General features: G+C 49.9%; 1 protein-coding gene across 1 annotated transcript; it reads left to right on the plus strand.

Annotated features, from left to right (window-relative positions):
• Positions 1–8,170: 8,170 nt before the first annotated feature.
• On the plus strand, positions 8,171–22,917 carry DHX30 (DExH-box helicase 30). Its single transcript, XM_007951766.2, has 19 exons — positions 8,171–8,369; positions 10,514–10,644; positions 11,312–11,422; positions 15,337–15,638; positions 16,114–16,234; positions 16,940–17,089; positions 18,530–18,682; positions 18,992–19,825; positions 20,050–20,125; positions 20,210–20,314; positions 20,571–20,746; positions 20,965–21,171; positions 21,259–21,340; positions 21,410–21,603; positions 21,726–21,885; positions 21,990–22,147; positions 22,233–22,336; positions 22,426–22,565; positions 22,664–22,917. The coding sequence occupies exons 1-19, from the start codon at positions 8,171–8,173 to the stop codon at positions 22,915–22,917; spliced, it is 3,657 nt and encodes a 1,218-aa protein (XP_007949957.1).
• Positions 22,918–23,974: the final 1,057 nt, after the last annotated feature.

Genomic DNA, 23,974 nt, shown 5'->3' on the forward strand with positions numbered 1-23,974 from the left:
TCATCCTTCTAGTTGCTGTTGGTCAGTTTGATCCCACATAGATAGATCTTCAAAGAGCACACTGCTCAAGGCAGACATTCTTTACGGTTAAGCTAAACTATGGTGTGGTTTTCAGAGGACTTCAGGGGATATTTTTCAGGTGTAAAGATCATCCCAGGGCAGCCAGAAGAACTGATGGTGCCCACCTGCCATTATTAAACATTTTGATTAAAGATTCTGTGGAGGAATTCTAATCAGAGGGAGAAAATGCGGAACAGATTTTCAAATTATCATGAAATTCATACTTCTTGGAGCCATGGAGGACAGTTGATCTCCTAAAACTATTGCCCTGAGATAATCTTTAAATCTTAAACCAAAAGTATTCCCTGAAGTCTCCTTAAAAGCAAATAATAGTTCAGCTTAAGTAGTAAAAAATATCTGCCTTGAGCATTATACTCTTAAGATCTGTCTATATGGGATCAAATTGACAACCAAACCCACTGCCATCAAGTCAATTCCAACTCAGATTGTCCAGTCTCGCTTCTGCGGAGTGGCTGGTGGGTTTGAACCACCATCCTTCTGGTTAGCAGTCAGATGCCTTAGGCACTGTGCTAACAGAGCTCCCTAAATGGGCAACAGCAACTCAAAAGATGAGATAGGAGCTTTATGGAGAACTGTTTATGTTAATGGGGAAGGAACAGCTCAGGAAAGGAGCATGAGAATGGGTGCACATTGAAGAATGTAATCAGTATCACTAGATGGTACATTTAGAAACTGTTGAATTGGTGTATATTTTGCTGTGTATATTAACAGCAGCAACAACAACAAAATATATCAAATTAAAAAAAATCATCTCAAGGTAATTGTTTCAGGGTTTCATCCATCCTCCATGGATCTTGAAAATTTGGAGTCCATCAGAATTTGAAATTCTGGTCTGTATTTTCCTCCTTTTGATAGGGTTCTTCTATAGAATCCTTGATCAAACAGTTAGTAAAATAATGTTAGCTGGGCACTATCCAGTTCTTTTCATCTCGTGGTAATCTCAGAGGCAATTAGCCACACCTTCTATATCCTCTTCCTATTCCTATTCCTGACTCTCCTTTTTCTTCTTTGCCACAGACAATTAGAGATCAAACATTGTGCCGTGGATGGCCTGAAGCAAGCTTTAAGACTCGAGGCACTACACAGTAAACTAGGAGGTAGAATGGTAGCACTGAATGTGTTGTTAGGCCAGTTAACTGGGATGCTCCATGAAACCATGACACTAAACCTCCAAACCAAGAAAAAAAATCTCACAAGGTGTTTGGTTGTACGTAAGGAGCCTTGGCATCTATTCTTTTATTGTTGTTGTTATTGTAAATATATCTATAACTTTTGCCAAGTCAACTTCTTACAGGTATACAACTTATACATTTATTGGCTATATGGGTACTCACTTCTGATTTTTGAAAAATACAGCTGTAGTAACTTTTTCCTGCTGAGGATTATAATTCTCTCCTAGATTTAGAAAAATCACATAAGGATCAAGGTGTGTTTTTTTTTTTTTTTAATAATTTATTATTTTTTGTTGTTGAAAATATATACAGCAGAAAATACACCAACTCAACCATTTCTGCATGTACACTGATAACATTCTTTGAGTTGTGCAACCATTCTCACTCTCCTTCTTTGAGCTGTTCTTTTCTCATTAACATAAACTCACTGCCCCATAACCTTCCTATTTAACCTTTAGAGCTGCTTCTATCAGTTTGATCCCTATGGCTGGTTCTTCAAGAGAGCACAGTGCTCAAGGCAGGCATTCTTTACTAGTTAAGCTAAACTACTGTTTGGTTTTAAGAAGACTTCAGCGGATACTTTTTGTTTAAGGTTTAAAGATTATCTCAGGGTAGTAGTTTTGTGGGTTCATCTAGCCTCCATGACTTCATAAAGTCTGGATTCCATATGAATTTGAAATTCTTGAACCAAGGTTCTTATATTTTGTACTGCTAAAACCAAAAACCTAACGCAACCCACTGCCGATTCCAACCCATAGTGACCCACATTGGGTTTCCAAGGGTATACATCTTAATAGAAGTAGATTGCCTCATCTTCCTCCCTTGGAGCAGCTGTTAGTTTGAACGGCTGACCTTCTGGTGAGCAACCAAATATCTTACCCACTGTGATTTACCAGTTGCATATGAGTTAATTTGCATAATAGACACCGGCTTCTTTGTAGCAGGCAACTGTTTCACAAGCGTTTAGTGTGTGTGTGGTTTCTCCCCCTCCTCTCCTTGCCCATTCATTATCCAGAAACCACTGGGCAAAGAAACTGAAGAGCACTTGTATCTTTTCCCCCAGACCAGTGATACTCTGATGTTTCCGCCATTTAAGTGGTTTGAAAGACCTTAAGGATTCCTTACCCATCCATTTCTACTTTCCCATGGAAAAGACTCAATGAATGCCTTAATTTTAGTTTATGTATGTCAAAATTTTAAAACTTCTTAAAAATAGATGTTAGATCACTGGTAAATTGTGTTTAGTCTCCCAGTGAATGGCAGTACTTAGAATGGCAATCAGAGAGAGAGAGAGAAGGCTGGTAAGTGTGGACCTGGTCTTACCTTTCAGGGAAGATGCTAACAGTAATTAGTCTCTCTCTTGCCAAATTCTCACAGGGAAAGAATGATCTGGGATCTGGTGGCTGAGGTGACTACCAGGAGAACCCATAGCCAATGCAGGGATAGTTGCCTGAGTGGAAGACACATGATCCCCTAGGCCCACACGTATCATGGCTTTTAGCTTTCAGCTATTGTCCTCTCTCATCCTCATAGCTTAAGTACACAAAATGAGCATTAAACTCACAGAGGCTGACTTAAGGGAACAAAGAATGGGAGAGTTTAAGGGCTTTTTTGAGAGCTAAGTAGGGACCTCTACAAAATCATCAAGTATCGCATCTGTGAAAGACAATTGCTTTCTCTCTGTGTGGCGTTGTTGGCACTGTTTCCCAGAAGCTGTGATTGGCTCCCAAGACCATCCAGCAATCCAACAACCCTGCTGCCCAAAGCTCCTCACAGATGCTCTGGAGGTGAGTCAGTTCAAAGGGGTCTGTAACTGTGAGGTGTGGGAATATATCGCCTTGATGCCGTCTCTTTCTCCCTCAGATCGGGCCCAGCACAGGCAGCGTCAGTGCAAACTTCCCCCACCCCGCCTTCCACCCATGTGTGTCAACCCTGCCCCCGGAGGGACCATCTCTCGAGGTAAGGGAGGAGCCTTGCCTCCAGCATCAGCTTGGCCCAGGGCCTGAGGGGGTGGGCAGCAATGGGAGCCTGGGTGCCAGGGCCCTGGGGCCTCTGGAATGTGAGCAGGAGCAGGGTTAGCCAAACTGTTGGAGCCCTGAGGAAGAGATCACTTAGAAAACTCTGGGTTACTTCATGATCCTTGATCACATGGCTTGGCCCTGGCAGTCTCCTTGGGCCTCCTAGTGTGGTCAGGAGCCTGGGCTCATTCTGGGTGTTCAGCACCAGCATGAAGCATCGATAGGGCTTAAGCCCTCTCAGCCTGGAGGCTGTCCCTGGCTCAGTGGCTCAGATGACAGGGTGCTTATGGCAAGGCCAGAACAGAGAGCCCTGACTCAGCTCAGGCCCCTCCATCTTGGGACTTAGGGAATGTCCAGCATATCACTTCCTCACCTCCCCGCCAGCACCTCAAAGCACTTTACTAACATTAGAATCTGCCTCTCAGTCCAGTTAGCAGAGGGGGCTTTCCTTTCGATTGCGGAGCACTCAGACAAGTGATAGCTTACTTCAAGTCCAGGGGCAAGGGCCAGTGTAGGACCCAGGGAAACATCTCTGCCCGTGAATGTCTCCTCTCTTCCTTCAGACTTAGGTCTTTCCCAGGTGTGCTATAGCAGTGCTCCTGGTGCCTTCTCTTTGTTCTGACAGCTGCTTTTCTCTTCCTCATAGGCTGCCTGTTCACATCCCTCCCTCAGCTGCCTAGTGGAAAGAGCACTGTTTCAGGTCATAGAGTCTTTGCCTCAACGCCATAGAACATGTCCACTTTAGGCTCTGTCTGTAAAGTACTTTGAAGGTCAAAAGCTCAAAAAGGATGCAGGGAACACAGAGCACTGCTGTCTGTGGCATACACTGCTGCCGTGTTCCCCCACAGTTAACACGTGCCCTGCCTTCCCACTGCAGCAGCTGTGACTGTGGACAGCAACATAGAAACAAGTACTTCCAACCCTTCTGACCATTTGACTTAGGTTTTAAAGAAATGCCCCATTCCCTACCATTGCCAAAACAAGAGTTGATTGCCCCCCCCCCTTTTTTTTCTCCTTTCTTAAAATGCACTGTAACTCAAAAAGGCTGAACGTTAACATTTCCAACATGGCAGGTGAGTGGCTCTGAGAGTGGCGGATGTGCTTTGGTTAAGCTTGAAGACGGTTAGTTGGGGTTCACTAGGTGGCACGGTGGGGCAGTTCCTCCTTGAGCATGTGCAAAGGAGAATGCCACAGTACTTGGAATGAGCAGCTGCCCTTAGTGGGGTGGCCAGCAGGCACCATGCTCTCTCTTCCTCAGAGCAGCACAGACCCCCTGAGCCTGATTTTCTTTCCTCACAGCCAGGCCTCCAGAAGGAATCCATGGTGTGCATCTTTGCCTTTTCTTTCTCTGTCTCTCTTTCAGCTAGAAAGAGTTCTTGCCTCTGTGTCTTCATCATAGAAGTGACAGACCTCTTAGCCCACCTATGGCTGCTGGGCCTTTCTGCCGTGCTTTCTCATTCTTTAGAGACTTCAGTGGTACCTCTGCCCTTAAGAAGGAGGTGTGTGGCAGAAACAGTCTCTGATGTTCCAATCAGGAAAACAGTGCTCAGGAAATGCTAGTCATTTGTGTAAGTCACAATGCCCATCACAATCTGGTGTGGAATTGGAAAAAGGCTATTACCTCCCTTTCTATGGCTACCTTCCAAGGTAAAGGGTGTATTAATCAAGAAATTCATTTCCTAATGTCCCCAGTGAATCTTCCCCATTCCCTAGATCTGAGACATAGAGTACTAAAAAGCAACGAGGGATAACATTCCCTTTGCAGCTTCCTAGAGACAGGACTGGTCTTTCCTGCTCATTCCCTTATATAGATGTGTCCCTTCTTGATGCAGTGGCTTACTTTAGGGGAGCTTGTGACTTCACATATGTGGAAGGGAAAGCTGTGAGGACAAGGGACCTGGGGGCTACGGTGGTCACAGTGCTTTTCCCACTCCTGTAGTTCCCCTGACCCTTCTCTGCCATCCAAATGGACCATTTGTTGGCATTCTGACCATTGGTAAAGTATCTGACTATGGCTGAATAAGTAGCCATAATATTGGCTGAGACCTTGGTTTCTTCAGGTGTCTTTTGTTCCTCTTGCCTTCCCTCCCAAAGTTCTTTGGTTGGCCTGAAAGCCTGGACTGTCTTGGGCTTTCTCCTGTTGGCTTTTCCTGGGGCCTCCACAGTTTAGGCTCTTGAAGCATCCTCCTGTGTATTCAGCAGATCCTTTACACCTGACTCCATGATGCTCGATGGGATTGTTTAGCACTTCTGGTTCTAGATGTCATGCCTGATCTGGAAGTGGATGGAGAGATCTCTGAGCCAGTAAACCCTTTCTTTTTTCAGAACTTCCCTCCTTTTCACAGACAAAGGAGTCAACTTTCTCTCCCCAGAGAATGTGGAGGAGAAGGCTTAATGTTGGTGGAAAGGAAGGGTGCGTGGCAGAGGGTCCTGAGGTAAGGGGGGCATGCCTGAGCTCCTCTAATTTTCTTCAGGGTCCTCTAGGGCAAGGGTCAGCAACATTTTTTGTAAAGTGCCACTAGTAAATATTTTAAGCCTTTGTGGGCCATATGGTCTCTCTTGCAGGTGCTCAGCTCTGCCATTGTAGAGCTGAAAATGGCTACGTTCCAATAAAACTTTATTTATAAAATAGCTGGTGGGATGGATTTGGTCTTCAGGCTGTAGTTTGCCACCCCTGCTGTAGACCAGTGGGGAGAAGAACACAGAACCAGAAGAGTTCCAAGAGCTGTTCTAAGAAGTCGTCCTGGTTTCATAGGACGCAGTGAGGTTTGTGAAGGTAAAGTATTTGCTCAAGGTGACAACAACTGTAAGAGCCAAAATGAAGTAAATGAAATAGGAAAAGGAAACCAAGAGCTCCCTGAGGACCAACTATTTGGTTGGCATCACCTGATGCTTTTTTTTTTTTTTACATAAAATTTCAAACATACATTTGAAATATATTTTCTAGTTATAAAAGTAGAGGAGATAATATACCTATATAACATACCTATCGCCCAGCCTGAGCAATTACCAACTCCTGGCCAATCTTGCTTTACATCTACCTCTCCAGTTTGGCACCTTTAGAAGCAAATCCAAGAAATCATATCATTCCAACCTGATTAAGTGTCTGTCAGAGCAGAGTGAGGGCCACGTGAAGTCCACCACCTTTCCAGGTGAGCACCTTCTGTCTAGGCTGTTGTACCCTTTAGTTTTCAGACACCACCATTTTCAAAATTTGGCCTCAGTCCCTGCTGCCACTACCAGGCTCAGTAAGCTTCTGGATTCTTTTGAGGGAATTTGGGCTGCTAACGATCCTTGGAAATGACTATAGAAGTTGGGTGGATGCCTGCCTAGGCATTTGGCAAACTAAGCTGCTTCTTGCCTAAACACAAAGGCCGTGGAGAATCATGTTCTGACCCAAGGGTACTGCCATCCCGATATTGATGATCTAGATAGAGGTGTCTGATAGAGTTGGGGGTGTCCTTTTGTGAGGTTGGGCAATTTCTGCCCAGGCCATCTTCCCTTTCACCCCTTAGCTGGTAAAAAGCCTCTGAGGAGGGCATGGAGGCATTTGGAATTGCCACACCCTGTTCTGGGTCTCTTTTGAAGGATCTGTCCCATGCTGTTCAGACCTCAGGGCTCTCTAACAGCCTGTGTCTACAGAGCACACTGTGAAACCTTCTAAACATTCCCAATTAGTTCTTACTACAGGCATGCAGAATGAATAAAACAAATTTGTCCTAGTTTTCCCAACCAATGAAATTGCTCAAGGTTTACAGCTGACAATGGTAGATTTGGGACTAAGCCCAAGTATTAGGACTCAAATCCCATGTTCCTTCCCTAGGCCAGCAGATCTGAGAGTGTGGTCTCCAGACTAGCAGCCTGAACATCACCTGGGAACGTGTTAGGGAGGCAGGCTCTCAGGCCCCACTCCAGAACTAATGAATATGAAACTTTGTGGGTGGCCCCAACTATGTTTTAACAAGCTTTTCAGGGAATCCTTGAACTCAGAACTAAACTGGAACAAAATAAAACACCTCTCCCAACCGCTGACCAAGGCCTCCTTCAAAGGGACTGAGATCTTGAGGTGCCTTACTTTGCACTGTTCCTACCTGCAACATCCATATTCAGTCTGATTCAGTGGAAAGGCAAATTCTTTCCCGGGGTGGGGGTGGGGGTGTCAAACCAGAATGAACTGGTTGGAAGCCTTGGTTTGATTCCCAACAGACCCAAAGCCCTGCTCCTGAAGTCATAACAGGAATGAGCTAGGCATAGGAGTTTGGAAACAGGAATCCCATCTGATTTTCATACAAATCAGGAACAGCAACTTTGGACTTTCATAACTTGCAGTTCTTGGTCCTGTGCCCTGAGGGCTACAGAGCTCCTATATTTTTCCCCTTTGACTCCAGCCCTGAGGATTAAATCTGGTCTGCTTATTGTTGAAGATGCTTTCCCTGTCCTGGCTCCAGACTCTTCAAGAGGCTTCCTTTGTAAGCCATTAAATGAGATAGACTGCCCAAGATTAGCAGTTATCTTGTACTCCATGGTTGGGAATGCAATTATCTTGCACTTCATGGTCTGAAATTTGCCAGAAGCATGTAAGAGGTATTTGCAAGCCCTGCGGTGGAGCAAGCGGTTCAATTCATTTCCTTGGATAGACATTGAGTTAGGCCCAGCACTATTCCAGAAAAATCTATACCCTCATCCTATCACAAATCCAGATGACGAGGCTGTCTGTGGGTTTGGATTTACATAGAGAGTGAGTTAGCGGTGTCCTAGCCAGAGGCCGAGGGTCGCGCCCTTCCTGCCCGCTGTTGGCCCGGGTCGGGCCGCAGCCCCGCCGGGTCGGCAGGGGGCGCGCGCTCGGCCGCCCGCTTGCACCCTCCTCGCTCTCGGACCGCGGGGGCCGGCGGGAGCGCGATGGCGGCCGCCAGGAGGCTCATGTCGCTGGCTGCCGGCGTCTCTCCGCGCCTGCGACCGCCCGGTTCCCGCGCTGCCGGGCGACAGGCACGCTCACGAGGCCTCTCAGGCTGCGTCCGCCCCGACCATACCAAGGAGGCCGCCGACGTGGAGGCGGCCCCTGGCGGGCCAGGTACCGGCGACGGGAGCATGGTGAACGGTGAGGGCAGCAGCGGGGGCGGGAGGGCTGCGACGCCCTTGACGCCCGGTGATGGCCGAATGAGGGGCGCAGATCAGGGTCTGCCTGGCAGGCCGAGGCCCCCTCCCCTGTAGTGGCAGAGACCGCCATCCGCTTGGAGGCCGCGGCGCTGCTGCTGTAAGTCTCAGTGTGATCGAGGCCCAAATGGACCCTCAAAGCGCGGAGATTCTGGGAAGGGAGCATCTGCATCTGACCAGAATAGGTGAGAGGTGTCAGCCTCGAGGGAGTGGGGGTAAAGTAAGTAAACACCGAACTCTCACCCTGATGGGTAGCCAAGAATTAGAGTATCAAGGGTAAGAACGTATTCATGAGTGTAGGAAGGACCCCATGATAAACCTATGATTTAAGAATCACAAGTGAAAACACAAGAGTGACTGCCCTGATGGACCCTAGCTTTGTGCCTCCTGAATAGTGCAGGGAAAATGAAACTGGTGAGGGCATCCCAGCTCATCAAGGATGGGTAAAGAGAGCTGGCCTCTGTCCTGTGTAGCTGGAGCATGTCCCAGTGTACAGGGCCATTTCTTGTTATACCTGTGATTATAGTGGGCTGTTTGAAGTTGGGTTCCTTTATGGAAACCAACCCTTTTGAGGCTGCTTAACTCCTCGATTGTTAGCTGCTTTGCAAGTTACCATTTAGACGAGACAACCAGGCAGGACCCTCCTACCTGCCCAGTTGACACAGGAGTCAGCCCCCAGGAAACAGTCTCTGGTTCTTTCTGCTTTTTGCTCCTTCTCTCTAGGGATTCTCCACTCAGGCAGCAGGGGTTACATCAGAATTCCTAGAGGAGCTTTTTCAAAATACAGAGCCTTCCCCAACATCACTGCCAGTCTCAGGTGCCCTGTGGGGATCAGGGTGTCCAGTGCTGAGAAAAAGCTCCCCAGGTGATTATGATGCATGCAGGTGCACACATGCATGCACATATCCCTCAACACTACATTATGGAGCTAGTTAAAAGTTGAATGTAATGCTAGAGACTGTGAGTAGATACAAAAAGGCATCTTCTCATCTCTGACCCTGCATCTGTTGAACAGCCACACTGGTGATTTGGGAGACCAGGCCTTCCCTCTTTATTAACCCTTTTGTGACCCATGGACTATATAGTGCCCACCTATATTTAATACGTATGGGGTATAGTGGGAATTGGCTAGCCCACTTTTAGTGTGTGCTGCCATCTGGTGGAGGTTTGTATAATTATGATCTGAAGAAACAGGCCTCATCCCAGCACCAGAGGCCCCTTGGAACACACATGTCCCACTAATTGTACAAAAATCCATTCAAAATGTCTTCCATTACTGAAAACACATGACTTCAACCAAAAAAAAAAAAAAGAAAAGAATTCAGTCTTTAAAGGATTAAACTACCCAGTGGCCCTGTTTGTGGCCTGGTTAGGCCTATGTCTGGCACCGCTGCCTCCAGGTATGCATCTTGCCCATTTGTGCTCTGGCATTGATCCAAAGAACAAATGTAAGAAGTGAGGTACATCTCATGGTATCTGAAACATTCTCCCTCCATTTAACTGTAGAGAATTTGAAGGAGTAGCTCATGCCTGTGTCTTAGCTGTGGATGTCTCTAATCAATACCCCTACACAGAATCTGGTTCTAGGGGTGCCTTTTGCAGGGTGCCGAGTATATTTGAGAGTCAGGGCCTGGTTTACAGGTTCTGGATCTCATTGTTGATCTACATGGGGCTGAGTGTCCTTTTTTTGTGTGTCTTTCACTTTAGAGGGGGCCTCGCATTGCTTTGTCTTCAGTGTGTGTGTGTGTGTGTATGTGTGGTTTTCTTTCTTGTTTTGCTTAGTGCCTTCTTTCACACATTAGATTTGCCCATCCATGCTTCTGTAGTTCATGGCTTAAATCAGAAGCTTGGTTGGGGAAGAGGATGCTGGCTGGTTCCCTTCTGTGATTTGTGGGTCACTGGCCCTTCAGGAGATGGTCCTGCAAGTGGATCTGAGCCCCACTGTCTCCTGTAGCCCCTGAAGCTATTCTCCTTTTCCAAGATGGTCTGGGTGGTCTGGGGTCATGAGCCAACATCCTCAGAATTGATACAGACCCTATGGAGTTGGTTTATAAAAGAAGAACTATAATGCATTTCTTATTTTCCTAGCTTCTAGGGACCTATTAAAAGAATTCCCACAGCCCAAAAACCTTCTCAACAGTGTGATAGGAAGAGCCCTCGGCATCTCACATGCAAAAGACAAATTGGTCTACGTGCACACAAATGGACCGAAGAAAAAGGTAACTCCGCTGGTGGCCAGAAGTATTAGTCTGACTTCTAGGAAGGAGACTGGCTGCTCCTCCCTCCCTCCTTTCCCCTAGGTTGTTTTTTTTTTTTTTTTTTTTGTCAAGGATGATGTAGAATGGGTCTTCGAATTGAAAACAGTCAACAGAGAATCACAGAGCAAAGCTAGGTTTCAAGGAGAGCCAGAAAATACAAATCCTAGTTTAAAGAAACACAGGCCAAGAGGGGCAGGGAGTTCTTACTGTGTCTAAGACCTCTGCACTGTTTGGGTTCCCCACTGACTAACTGGGACTGCAGAGAGTTGGTGTTGACAGTGAGACTCCTGCTCCTGGCATCTTGTGGGTCTTGGGACTCACTGAAGCATATAGGCAAGCGCAGGCAAACCGTTGTGAATGAAGATTTTAAAAGATAAAGATGGGTGCCAGCTTGCCCACAGGCTAGAACGTGGCACTTGACAAAGCAAAACAACTTGAGGTGGGACAAGAGAGAGCTTTACAAGGATTAAGTGAAGGGATGGAGGCTCTATCCCTGTGCTCTTACCTCTGAGTCTACGGCATGGCTGCCGTGAGGTCCACAGCTTTGTCTGTTGCTCCTCAGTGTGATTTGCAAGGGCTCTGCAGGGTCGAGAGGTAAGGATCCTGAATCTTCTCTTCTCTTCCCCAGAAAGTCACCTTGCACATAAAGTGGCCCAAGAGCGTGGAGGTGGAAGGCTATGGCAGCAAGAAGATCGATGCTGAGCGGCAGGCTGCTGCTGCAGCCTGCCAGCTATTCAAGGTAAGCCTCCCCTGGTGAAGTCATGCAGACATTTCTCCTGGGGAACTCTCTGCCCCTTGCTTGGACGGGCTCTCTGGTGTCAGGTGCGTCTTGGTGGAAGTTGGCAGGCATTTCAACCACTTATCTGTCCCAAGCCCTTCCCACTTGGGGTTCCTTTCTTGCTGTTCAGCCAGTAAAGGAAAGATTTTATTTTTTAGCCACTGTAGTTATCTTAAAGAGCTTTGATGGCATAATGGTTAGAGCATTCAGCAGCTAGCCATAAGGTCAGCAGTTCGAACACATAGCTGCACCCAAGAGAAAGATGAGGCAATCTACTTCCATGAAGGTTTAAAGCCTTGGATACTATGGGGCAGTTTTGCTTTATTCTATAGGGTTGCTGTGAGTCAAAATTGACTTGATGGCAGTGGGGTTAGTGGGTGGTTATCTTTTTTCTGTGGTTTCAGAAACCATAGAGAAGAAAATTCATGAAACACATACCCTGTGTACAGGACAGTGGATACTGTTCCATTTTGGTTTCTGTGTTTCCCCATTATTTTGTGTGGGTTTTTCCCCGAAAGCCATGCAGTAGTACTGTCTTCTCTGGAATGGAAGTGTGATACCTGCTTTTCTTACTTCCCAGTGGCGGGGCACAGGTTACTTTCAGGTTTTTGGTTACCCAGCATTCGCTCACTAGCTTTTCTGTTCTTCCTGAGTGTACTCCCTTTGTGGTTGTGCCTGTCTTGAATTTTCCTCAGTCCTTCATTTCTGCCAAGGACAAAACCATAGTATGGATATTCCTTTAGCATCTCTCTAGTTATGGTCTCCAGGCCTTTACTGTCCCTGCCTGCTTACTGCATCTGAGGATGAAGGGTCCCCCTTCTCCTTTTTCTCTACGCTTTCTCTGTTTCTTCTCTACCCCTTTATTTAATTTTCAGATTTTTCTCATTTGATTCTTTTTCGTAGGCCTTAAAACACTTCAGTGTTCTGATACCTTCCCTCAGTCCCACTTCCACATCAAACAGCTCTCTCTGCTTATGATTTGTGTTTTCTCCACTCCAGTGACATTATCATCTCCCTGGTCTTTGGTTGCCTTTGTGTCTTCACAGTTCCTGGCACATAAAACTGCTTGCCAGGTACTTGCTGAGTGACTGGAGAAGTGTCTTTTCTCAGCCCTCACTTTGCTCGAATCTGTGTGGCTTCAGCACTGCCAGGCATCTCTTCTCGGCCCCTGGATTACACTGGCGTCTCCTGTCTCTTTTGGTCACTATCTGACTCCTTTTCCTTTGTCACCTTCTGTAAACATCTCTTCCTCCCTGGGGAAATCTTACCTCCCATAGGTTCAACTATACTACTCTGTAACTAATGTCTCAAAAATCCATCCCCCATAGTCTAGCTCTACTTCAGTGGTTCTCACCGGGAGTGATTCTCCCCCTCCCCTAGGCCACATTTGACAGTGACTGGAGACCTTTTTGGCTGCCACAGCTGGGGTGATGCTACTGGCATCTAGAGGGTAGAAGCCAGAGATGCTGCTAAACGTTCTGTAGTGCATAAAACCAGCCCCAACAACAATAAATATTGTGCCCAAATGCCAGCAGTGCCGAGAGTCAGAAACCATGCTCTGCCTGGATGTTTGAAGAAGATCTAAACCCAGCCTGTCTGAAATGACTTGTTATCACACTCTTCCACCATCCCTGTTTGTGTTCATAGTCTTTCATTTCCTGGTATCTGTGCTCACAGTTCTTCAGCTCTTGCCATTCTCACATATCCCCTTGAGTCAGTTACTGAGTCTTAGCAATCTGTTTCCATGTGTCTCCTGTGTGTCCTCTCCTTCATAGTGGGTGTGAAGTGATGGCAACACAAAGGTGACTGGCTGATAGTGCTCTTCTCAGCATGGCCACAGCCTGGTGGGGAGGCACTGCATGAGGAAATAAATGCACCTCAGCCTCCTATATAGGGCAGGCATGTTGTTGGAAATGAATAGGAGTGTGCCAGGAACACTTGATGAAACAGAGACCCCAGATACGGGGCATGGAGGTGTGAACCTGGGTCTGTGTGAGGAATTGCGAGGAATGTAGTAAACACAGGCACTGAGTGGCTGCTAGTGTGGTCAGGGAGGCAGGAGCCAGTGCACCAAAGCCATAAAAATCAGGGGTAGAAATTTTGATTTGAACTTGGTGGTAGTTGATAGAATGACACAACTGAGTTTGCCTTCAGGAACAGTCACAGCAGTGGATGGGCAAGAGCAGAGGCAGGGAGGCCGAGCAGCAGAGAACGCAGGAAGCAGCGGCAGAGGAGCTGCTTCAAGAGGGTGTTAAAGTCTGAAACGCTAGTGGTCGGATGTTGGGGAGGAAGGAGGTGTTTGTCTCCAGAACGAAAAGTAGATTAATGCTGACACATAAACCAGCACCATGGGCAGCACTGGAAGAGAAACAGGTGGGGTACTGTTTTATGGCAGAACAGTAGTCCAGTTGGGGTGAGGCCAGTGTGGGTAAGCAGAAGAGTTGTAAACATGAGAGGGAAAATGGTGCCCCTCGGCTGTAGAAGCCCAAGTGGGAGGGACACTTTGTTTTCTTATCATCACATACATTTTTGTAAGAGGTGAAGCAGCCACGCAGAAGCATGGGAGCTGAGCTCTAGTGTGGGCTTCCTCCCTGAACCGCCGGTGTGGCGAGGCTGGAAGCACACTGGGATGTCAGCACAGGGCGCAGCGGCCTCCTCCCCTGCTGTCTGATGGCGGACTCTTGCTGTTCGCCACTGTCTGTTCTTCCACACTTAGAATCAATTTGTCAAATGTCCAGAAAGCCTATCCAGACATTGATTGGAATTATGTTAATCTTATGGGTAAATTTTCTGAGCTTTTGTCTCCTCACACAGAAGAATCTTGCCATGCGGGAGCATATGTTTTCTGTATTTCTGTCTTTTCACACAGTTTTGTACCTTTTTTATTTTTATTTTTTAAATAACAGTCTTCAGGTTCAGCTTAGGTGAGTTATGGTTTTCATGTGTTATGAATAAGGTTTTTAAAACAGTATTTTAAATTACATTTAACAATTGTGGATATCTGAGGGGAGAGTTTCAAGAAAGAAGATGTAGTTGCGGCTCACTTTGTCCTGAGTCAGGTGGGCTGAAGCCCGACTGAGGAGTTCCTGGGCTCCGGCTCCTGCCATCCACTGCATAGGTCCTTCTGTCAGATACCTGCTGCAGAGTTCTTACTGCCACTCAGCTGCCTCTACCACTCCCAGCTTTTCCCACACAGGAATCCTCCCCACCTAGAAACCAGGGCTCCTTAAAGCTGTGCTTTTACTCATACTTGTTGTTGTTCTAGTTTCTTACTCGTTTGTTCCTGAGATCTTAGTCATCTGCCTTTCTGTTCTGCCTATTTTGATTCTGAGCTTCTCAAGGGCAGGGAGCCAGTCTTATGTCTCTTGACAATGCCCAGGGTGCCCAGCAAATTGCTTTGCACAAGCTAAAGCCTCAGAAAATGTTTTAATTAATAATTTCCTTTGGAAAAGAATGGAGCTGTGTCTCTTATAAGTTTTTATATAAATAATTTTTTCCCCAATTATTTCTGTAGAAAATGTTCTCTTCGTATGTTAAAGACCCGTTTTCTGGTGAGCTACACATTTCCTGATTGCTCTGTCCACCACGACACTTCCTAGATCACCATGTGAATGTATCTGCTTTCCTACTGCTCAGGGAGGGTTCTGTTTTGCTCTTTGTTTTTGTCTAATAGGTTGAGAATTCATCTTGTCATTTTCATCTGTCAGAGCTAGGCATTGTAAGTGTTCTCTCTGCCTGGTCCTGGACTAGGGACTGAAGAGGGTAGACAGGTTGAAAAGCATGGCTGCCATGCATGCGGGACTTGGGGTGGAGCTGGGCATGGCCCAGGCAGCGTGGGGTATATGGACCCTCACATTGCCCTTTGTCTCCCCCAGGGCTGGGGTCTGCTGGGTCCCCGGAACGAGCTGTTTGATGCAGCCAAGTACCGTGTACTAGCTGATCGCTTTGGCTCCCCTGCTGACAGCTGGTGGCGCCCAGAGCCCACCATGCCACCCACCTCCTGGAGGCAGCTGAATCCCGAGAGCATCAGGCCTGGGGGGCCTGGGAGCCTATCTCGCTCCTTGGGCCGGGAGGAAGAGGAGGATGAGGAGGAAGAGCTAGAAGAGGGGACCATCGATGTTTCTGACTTCCTGTCCATGACCCAGCAGGATTCCCACACCCCACTCAGGGACTCGAGGTACAGCAGAAGGTGGGAGGTATAGGGGAAGCGGGCTGCACATCTGTGCGAGGGTGCGGGTGCTTCTTGGGGGCCACCTCCGAGATGGGAGGGCCCCTGCCTTACAGTCCAGCCTGTGTGTTCTGTTACCCTTTGGTGTGTTTGCCTGTGCTTTGAGGAAGACCCAATGGCTGCCTTGTCCTGTGTGGCTGGCCCTTGCCAAACAGCAACATGGACCCTCCCTCCAGTTTATACTTAGGCCCTACAAGGCCCAACAACCACTCCGCCTGCCCTCTGCCCTTTCTGGGGGAAAAGGGGTATTACCCATGTTGGGAAAAGGGTCACAGCCAAAGCAAATGTGCCCAGCATTCCATCTCTTTCATGCTTCCGGGCTGCCTGCCACAATAACAGTGTCCTACGACCCCGGGTCTCAGAGCCTTAGGTGAAATGGGCCCAGAAAGGAAGAACTTCTTACCTATGCTTTTGGTCCTCCCAGGGGAGGCTCTTTTGAGATGACAGATGATGACAGTGCCATTAGGGCTCTGACCCAGTTTCCACTTCCCAAGAACCTTCTGGCAAAGGTGATTCAGATTGCAACCTCATCCTCCACTGCTAAGGTGAGTTCATTCTCCTCTAAAAGTACATGTGGGTGGGGAGCTGGCCTCGCTACTTCTGGTTCTCCTCCAAGACAGGTGTGATCGGAGGGCTGCAGGTACCTGTTCCCCGGCCCACTCTGTGGCCAGCTTTGGGAGCTCAGGATTCCTACAGCATGATGCAGCAAGGCCAGAGCAGAGCCCAGAGCATAGGCTGTGGGAGTGGAAGACTGTCACTGCTCAAGGGCACCGGGGTATGGAGGGGGTAGAGATGTGAGTGGCTGTCCTGCTGAGATGTGAAATTTCATTGGTGCTATCACACTGAGGGGTGTCAGTTAAGAAGAGCTGTGCTCGAGTGCAAGGCCTTTTTGCTTCCTCAGGATGTGCCTGGTTTGTAGCTCATAGTGAAAGCTTCAATTACAGCTTCTACCATACTTGTTGCCTTGATGTGCTGAGGACAGTGGGCTAGGAGGGCAAGTAGTAGGTGACATTGCTCAGACCCCAGCCTTCTGCTGTGGGAGCTGCTGTACAGTGAAGAAGCAAGTAACAGGTTAGGGCTCCCGGCCCCATGGGGCTCTACTTCTGGATGTAAAGTAGATCTGATGTGGCTGATGTTTGGCACCTGCTGGCACAGGGGTTATTCCACCTCTTGGTTATTGGCACTGTAGGAATGCCACAAATTACTTACTTCCTGCCTTTTTGTAACCATCTCTCTTGATTTCCACATAGAACCTCATGCAGTTCCATACTGTGGGCACCAAGACCAAGCTGTCCACCCTCACCCTTCTGTGGCCCTGTCCCATGACTTTTGTTGCCAAGGGGCGTCGTAAAGCAGAGGCTGAGAATAAGGCAGCAGCCTTGGCCTGCAAGAAACTGAAGGTGGGTCCAGGAGGGTCCCTGATGTGATGCATGAAGATGTCCTGGCATTGTCCTCTACTCTGGTCAGATGGGGCCACTTTTCCAAGAAATGAAACCCATCGCCCTGGCCTTCAACCTGAACACGGACGCATGTGGCAGCCAAGCCTTTTTGCATCAGGCTGTGTGGCTGCCATTTCCAGGATTTCCCCAGAGTCCCACTATTGGCCAGAAACTGGGTCAAGCTGGGAGGAGACAGGCCCATCAGTTTTCTGAATAACCACAAAGCTGGAGGAGCAGTGCCTCCGTTCATTGTTCAGAAGATCCTGATGACCTGGGCTTTGTGGCCAAAATGAGTAATATGACAGTTCAGTGGGAAGAAGACTGAGGAAGCAGTTAACATCAAGGTGAAGGCAATGCATCTTAACAGCCCGCAATTCCAGTTCAGGAGTTCAGTGAGTTAGCACTGTGCCGGAGAAGCAAGTGGTCTAGACTCACACCAGTACAGGTTTAGTTTGCAGAATGAGAGGAAGCAGGCCCTGCTTTGATTTAAATGGTGTGTTCAGTTCTGAGCCACATTTTAGATACAGCTGATGGTGAGGTCAGAGTAACCTGGAGGATAGAAGAGGAAGGGGGAACAGCTGGGGAGAGTGGGAAAAGGACGAAGTAGGAGAGAGAAAAATGTGTTACCTGCGGCTCAGGAGGGCAGAATGAGGATCACTGCTAGAACTTAAAGGAAGTCTTAATTTTAACTGGATGTACACAGACATGGATGATCAGAAGCATCCTAGCATGGAGGCTTGTGTCAGCAAGGAGCAAGCTTCCAGTTGGTAGAATTTCTGAAAGAAACTGGATCTGGTCGGGAACTGGAGGGGAACATCCACGCAGACTTTGGAAAAGGATGGGAGTCCTCTACAGCAGGGCAGCTGTGGTGACATCTTCCATGGTCCAGGGAGCAGAGCCCTGTCCTTGAGGTCCTTACACCTGGTTTGTTAGGAAGTCCAGAAAAAGGGGCTTCCCAGAGGGGTTGGATGGGGGATTAAATAGGGGGGAGGCTTTTCTGAGGAGTCTTTGATCTGGGCTGTGGAGAGTGACCAGAATCCACACATTACATGTGATAGAAGAACACAAGACTTGAGGGAGAAATGGCTGGTTTTACACACCTGGTAGAGGGTGTCAGAATGCCTTGTTTTCTCTCCGGTGGAGTGGCTGTGCACATGTTGGGAAATAAGATGCAGTGCTTATCTTCAAATGGCTTATTTTATCGAGTTGCATAAATTACAAGTCCTTAGTTTGGAGATTCACATTTTCCTGGCTCCTTATTTCTCCCTCTTTTGCCATGTGAGCCAAAAACCAAAATCTCTCAGAAAAGAGTTAGTTCTCCACAGCTTTTCTCCTGATACTGTCTGGGCCAGCTCTGGGGAGGCTGGAGCATAGACTAAGCGGTATGTGTCTCCTCTGCAGAGCCTGGGCCTGGTGGACAGGAACAATGAGCCGCTCACCCATGCCATGTATAACCTGGCCTCCTTGCGTGAGCTGGGTGAGACCCAGCGCCGGCCATGTACCATCCAGGTGCCTGAGCCCATCCTTCGCAAGATCGAGACCTTCCTGGACCATGTAAGAGGGCCCCTTCTGTAGCTCCATGGCCCCTTGGCATCTCACTGCCTCTGTGTTGTCTGAAAACCTCCAGTGGGAGTCAGGAGTGTTGGCTTTCCTGTGTTCCTTACTGAGGATGGAGTGGAGCACCCCAGGCCCAAGTAGCCCAGTCTTGCACACAGGGTCTTAGGATAGTCAGTGGACTAAATCCTCTGCCCTGCTGGTTGGGCAACACCACCTGTGACCCAGGTGAATCTGTGGAGGGCTTGTTGTGAATGAATGAGGAAAAGGTATTTCTTTTTCACCATTTGCTTTCCTCCTCACCCCCAGTACCCCGTGGACCCATGGATCTCCCCAGAGCCCCGATTACAGAGTGATGACATCTTGCCCTTGGGCAAGGACTCAGGGCCCCTGAGTGACCCTATCACAGGCAAGCCCTACATGCCCCTGTTAGAAGCAGAGGAGGTACGTCTGAGCCAGAACCTGCTTGAGCTGTGGCGGCGGCGAGGGCCGGTCTGGCAGGAGGCCCCCCAGCTACCTGTGGACCCACATCGGGACACCATCCTCAATGCCATTGAGCAGCACCCGGTGGTGGTGATCTCTGGGGACACAGGCTGCGGGAAGACCACACGCATTCCCCAGTTGCTGCTGGAGCGCTATGTGACCGAGGGCCGTGGTGCCCGCTGCAATGTGATTATTACGCAGCCACGCCGCATCTCTGCCGTGTCTGTAGCACAGCGGGTCAGCCACGAACTGGGCCCTTCCCTGCGCCGGAACGTGGGCTTCCAAGTGCGGTTGGAAAGCAAGCCCCCGGCCCGAGGTGGGGCCCTGCTCTTCTGCACTGTGGGCATACTGCTGCGGAAGCTACAGAGCAACCCCAGCCTAGAGGGTGTGAGCCACATCATTGTGGACGAGGTGCACGAGCGAGATGTGAACACAGACTTCCTGCTCATTCTGCTCAAGGGCCTGCAGCGACTCAATCCAGCCTTGCGACTGGTGCTCATGAGTGCCACAGGCGATAACGAGCGCTTTTCTCGCTACTTTGGTGGCTGTCCCGTCATCAAGGTGCCCGGTTTCATGTACCCTGTCAAGGAACACTACTTGGAGGATATCCTGGCCAAGCTGGGCAAGCACCAATACCCACACCGGCATCGGCACCACGAGGTGAGGGGACATCCCCGCTCTGGGCTCCTGACCTTTTTCCTCTTTGGATTCCCTTCCTCCCCATCCCTGTGACTTGGTGGCCTAGGGCAAGTTTCCTTGGGGAATAATCACATCTGCAAGGCAAAGATGTTGTGAGGGTTGGAGTTGACATCCCATGCATGCCTCCTTGCCCTGAAGCTGTGACTGTGGCCTCTCTTCCCCCCAACTTCATCCCCCTCCCCCAGTCTGAGGATGAATGCGCCCTTGATTTGGACCTCGTGACCGATCTGGTTCTGCATATCGATGCCCGTGGGGAACCAGGTGAGTGCTTTCCTCGTGCCCTCTGCTCATCCCACTTCCACCTGCCAGGAGCAGCTGGCTCACGCTTGAAGGGCCCCTTTACAGGTGGGATCCTGTGCTTCCTGCCAGGCTGGCAGGAGATCAAGGGTGTGCAGCAACGCCTCCAGGAAGCCCTGGGCATGCACGAGAGCAAGTACCTCATTCTGCCAGGTGAGCCACTGTGTCACGGACAATGGACCCCCAGATAGAACTCTGTTCCTCTGCCCTGGGGACTGAGAAAGTAACTGGGACTTCAGGAGAGTGGGTTTCTGACCAAACCTTTTGCCCACTTTGTGACCTCTGACTAGGTCCATTTACTTACCTGGCCCATTCATGACAGTGGAATGAAAACCCTTGCCCTGCCCTCCTCCCAGGGGGAGGATGTGGCTAGAGCAGAGCCCTTGATCAGTGTCTTCTTGTCCCCCAGTACACTCCAACATCCCCATGATGGACCAGAAGGCTATATTCCAGCAGCCTCCACTTGGGGTGCGCAAGATTGTCTTGGCCACCAACATCGCTGAGACCTCCATCACGATTAATGACATTGTGCATGTAGTGGACAGCGGCCTGCACAAGGAGGAACGCTACGACCTGAAGACCAAGGTGGTACCATTTTCGGTGCCCAAGTCAGGCACAGCCAGCCCCTGGGGGAAGGATGCCAAGTCCTGAGGAATCCCAGCTCAGATCTGGCCACACTTGTGGGGTCTCAGTGCCCCTGTTGTGGGAAGAGGGCTGTTTTGTGAGGTTAAGGCCACGAGCAAGGGGGGCACTGGGGAAGGCCTGTGGTGACTGTGCTGTTGTTAACCTGCCTTCTTCTCCAGGTGTCCTGCCTGGAGACTGTGTGGGTGTCCCGAGCAAATGTTATCCAGCGTCGGGGCCGGGCAGGCCGCTGCCAGTCAGGTTTTGCCTACCACCTGTTCCCACGCAGCCGCCTGGAGAAAATGGCCCCTTTCCAAGTGCCAGAGATCCTGCGCACACCCCTTGAGAACCTGGTGCTGCAGGCTAAGATCCATATGCCCGAAAAGACGGTACGTGGGACAGGGCCCAGGCACAGGATAGTCTTAGAAGGGGCAGGGGGAAGCAGGGTCATAGGGGACTCTGGTTTATCCTTGTAGGCAGTGGAGTTCCTCTCCAAGGCTGTGGACAGTCCAGACATCAAGGCAGTGGACGAGGCTGTGATCTTGTTACAGGAGATTGGTGAGTGGGAGCTCGGCTGGGCAGCAGAGTAGCTGTGAGGGGTGAGGACTGACTTTTGAGCCGTTGCAGGGGTGCTGGACCACCGAGAGTACCTGACTACCCTGGGGCAGCGCCTGGCCCACATCTCTACCGACCCCCGCCTGGCCAAGGCCATAGTGCTCGCTGCCATCTTCCGTTGCCTGCACCCACTGCTGGTGGTGGTTTCCTGCCTCACTCGGGACCCCTTCAGCAGCAGCCTACAGAACCGGGCAGAGGTGGATAAGGTCAGATCCAGCCCCTTCCCTAAGCTTCTAGCTCCCCCTTTTAACTCTCCACCACCTGCTGTCCTGAGGGGGCCACCTCCACCCCCTCTCCTGTGACCCTGGCCCCTCTTCTCCCCTCCCAGGTAAAGGCACTGTTGAGTCATGACAGTGGCAGCGACCACCTGGCCTTTGTTCGGGCTGTGGCCGGCTGGGAAGAAGTGTTGCGCTGGCAGGACCGCAGCTCCCGAGAGAACTACCTGGAGGAGAATCTGCTCTACGCCCCCAGCCTGCGCTTCATCCATGGTCAGCTGGGCCTGCACCTGATCTCTAGAGCCTGCCCACCCCCTCCCACACCCATTGGGCCCATGCTTGGGGCCCTCGGGTCACCCCACACTTTGTTTTCCCAGGCCTCATCAAGCAGTTCTCAGAGAACATTTACGAGGCTTTCCTGGTGGGGAAGCCCTCAGATTGCACCCTGGCCTCTGCTCAGTGCAACGAGTACAGTGAGGAAGAGGAGCTGGTGAAGGGTGTGCTGATGGCGGGGCTCTACCCCAACCTCATCCAGGTGCTGGCTGTGGGAGGAGTTGACCAGTCCCAGCCTCCTCTACCCCCAGCTCCTATTCAGCCCCATCATGTTTTCTTCCATGTAGGTGAGGCAGGGCAAAGTGACCCGGCAGGGCAAGTTCAAGCCCAACAGTGTCACATATAGGACCAAATCAGGCAACATCTTGCTGCACAAATCGACCATTAACAGGTTGGGGGCCAGGCAGGGCTGGGTTGTGGGGCAGGTAGGGCTAGGAAAGGCCAGAAGGGTGGCATTATCCAGCCCTCCGTGTTCCATAGGGAGGCCACACGGCTGCGGAGCCGGTGGCTGACGTACTTCATGGCCGTTAAGTCCAATGGCAGTGTCTTCGTCCGGGACTCCTCCCAGGTGCACCCACTAGCTGTGCTGCTACTGACAGATGGGGACGTCCACATCCGTGGTGGGTACTTGTAAATTTCCCCACTTTGATGACTCAGGGTGGTACATCTTCTTGGGCCAAGCCTCACCTTGGCCCCTACCATCTCTCCCTTCCCTCAGATGATGGGCGCCGGGCCACCATCTCACTGAGTGACAGTGACCTGCTGAGGCTGGAAGGTGACTCGCGCACTGTGCGGCTGCTAAGGGAGCTACGGCGGGCCCTGGGCCGCATGGTAGAGCAGAGCCTGCGCAGTGAGCTTGCTGCACTTCCACTCACTGTGCAGCAGGAACACGGGCAGCTACTTGCACTACTGGCAGAACTGCTGCGTGGGCCCTGTGGCACCTTTGACGTGCGCAAGACAGCTGATGACTGAGCCCCGCTTCCGCCGGGGCTGTGTACAGAGTGCATATGTTTATTTAAAATAAAGTTCTATTTATCCCTTGTGAGCATTGCTCTCTCTGGGGTCCTCTCTCAGGGCCTCAGCACACTGGGCTGTAGGCCACCCTTAACAACTGAGACGGAAAATCAAAGTGTGGCAGGGAGAGGATGGGGATGCTTATTGCTGGGGGACAGAGCCCATGGTCTTAGCGGGGAGAAAACACTTTAGGAACCGCCTTGTTCTGAGTTTTTGAACCACCAGTGCTCTTGTGCTCTGTACCAACTTGAACTTCTTGTGCCAGTTCCTGTCTTTTGGGATCGCTGCTCCTCCTGGGTCAACCTTTAGGATATCTGCAAAAGTCTAGGTTCTACCTGCTGCTCCTCGTACTGACCTTCAGGGCTGGCTGCCTTCACCATGGGCAGCCAGTCAGAACTGTCACTCCTTACAGGTTTGAGCAAAGTACGCTGAGCAGCCCCCTCCCTAAGCAGTGGTCCTGGGTGTGGATTCTCATTGGTCCTTACCCCAGGCCAGGGTACATTGTGGAGAGAGTGAGTTAGGCAACCGAGGCCACCCGGACCTTAACCCTCAAGGGTCTATTCAGCAGCTTTTGCCACAAGTACAACCAGTATGTACCCTTGATCACATCTGCAGATTTAGAACTGAAGGGCTAAGGTCATCAAGACTACCATCAGTTCCTCTGTGAGAGGACTAGCCAGGAACGTTCTGGATGCTGGTGGTGGAGGCAAACTAGGATGTGGAAGAAGGAAGCACAGGGCCTGCCGGGTGGGACATCACGCAGCTTTATTTAGTCTTAATGTTTACAACAGGATCAGAGATTGACGAGGGTGATGGCCATGCCATAAGCAAGTTAGGAAATACAGAAATAGCCAACCCAAAGGGCTGCAGAATGGCACACGTTGCACAGGGGCTTGTAGGAAGGTACCCTCCCTCCCCCATCAGGACAGCCTTCTCAAGGCTCAGCTGACCTTTCAAAAGAGCTGTGAACAGTCATCTAGAGAATGCTCCACTCGCGTCACCACATCCCAACCCC

The sequence above is a fragment of the Orycteropus afer genome, unplaced genomic scaffold (genome assembly GCF_000298275.1).
Source record: "Orycteropus afer afer isolate SDZICR_OR568_19922 unplaced genomic scaffold, OryAfe1.0 scaffold00311, whole genome shotgun sequence".
Classification (NCBI taxonomy): Eukaryota; Metazoa; Chordata; class Mammalia; order Tubulidentata; family Orycteropodidae; genus Orycteropus; species Orycteropus afer.

Coding starts and splice junctions, on each gene's coding strand:
- DHX30 (XM_007951766.2), top strand. CDS start 8,171: ATGGCGGCCGCCAGGAGGCTCATGTCGCTGGCTGCCGGCGTCTCTCCG. Junction 18,683..18,991: donor TCGAGACCTTCCTGGACCAT/GTAAGAGGGCCC, acceptor CCTCACCCCCAG/TACCCCGTGGACCCATGGAT. Junction 20,126..20,209: donor CGATGCCCGTGGGGAACCAG/GTGAGTGCTTTC, acceptor GCCCCTTTACAG/GTGGGATCCTGTGCTTCCTG.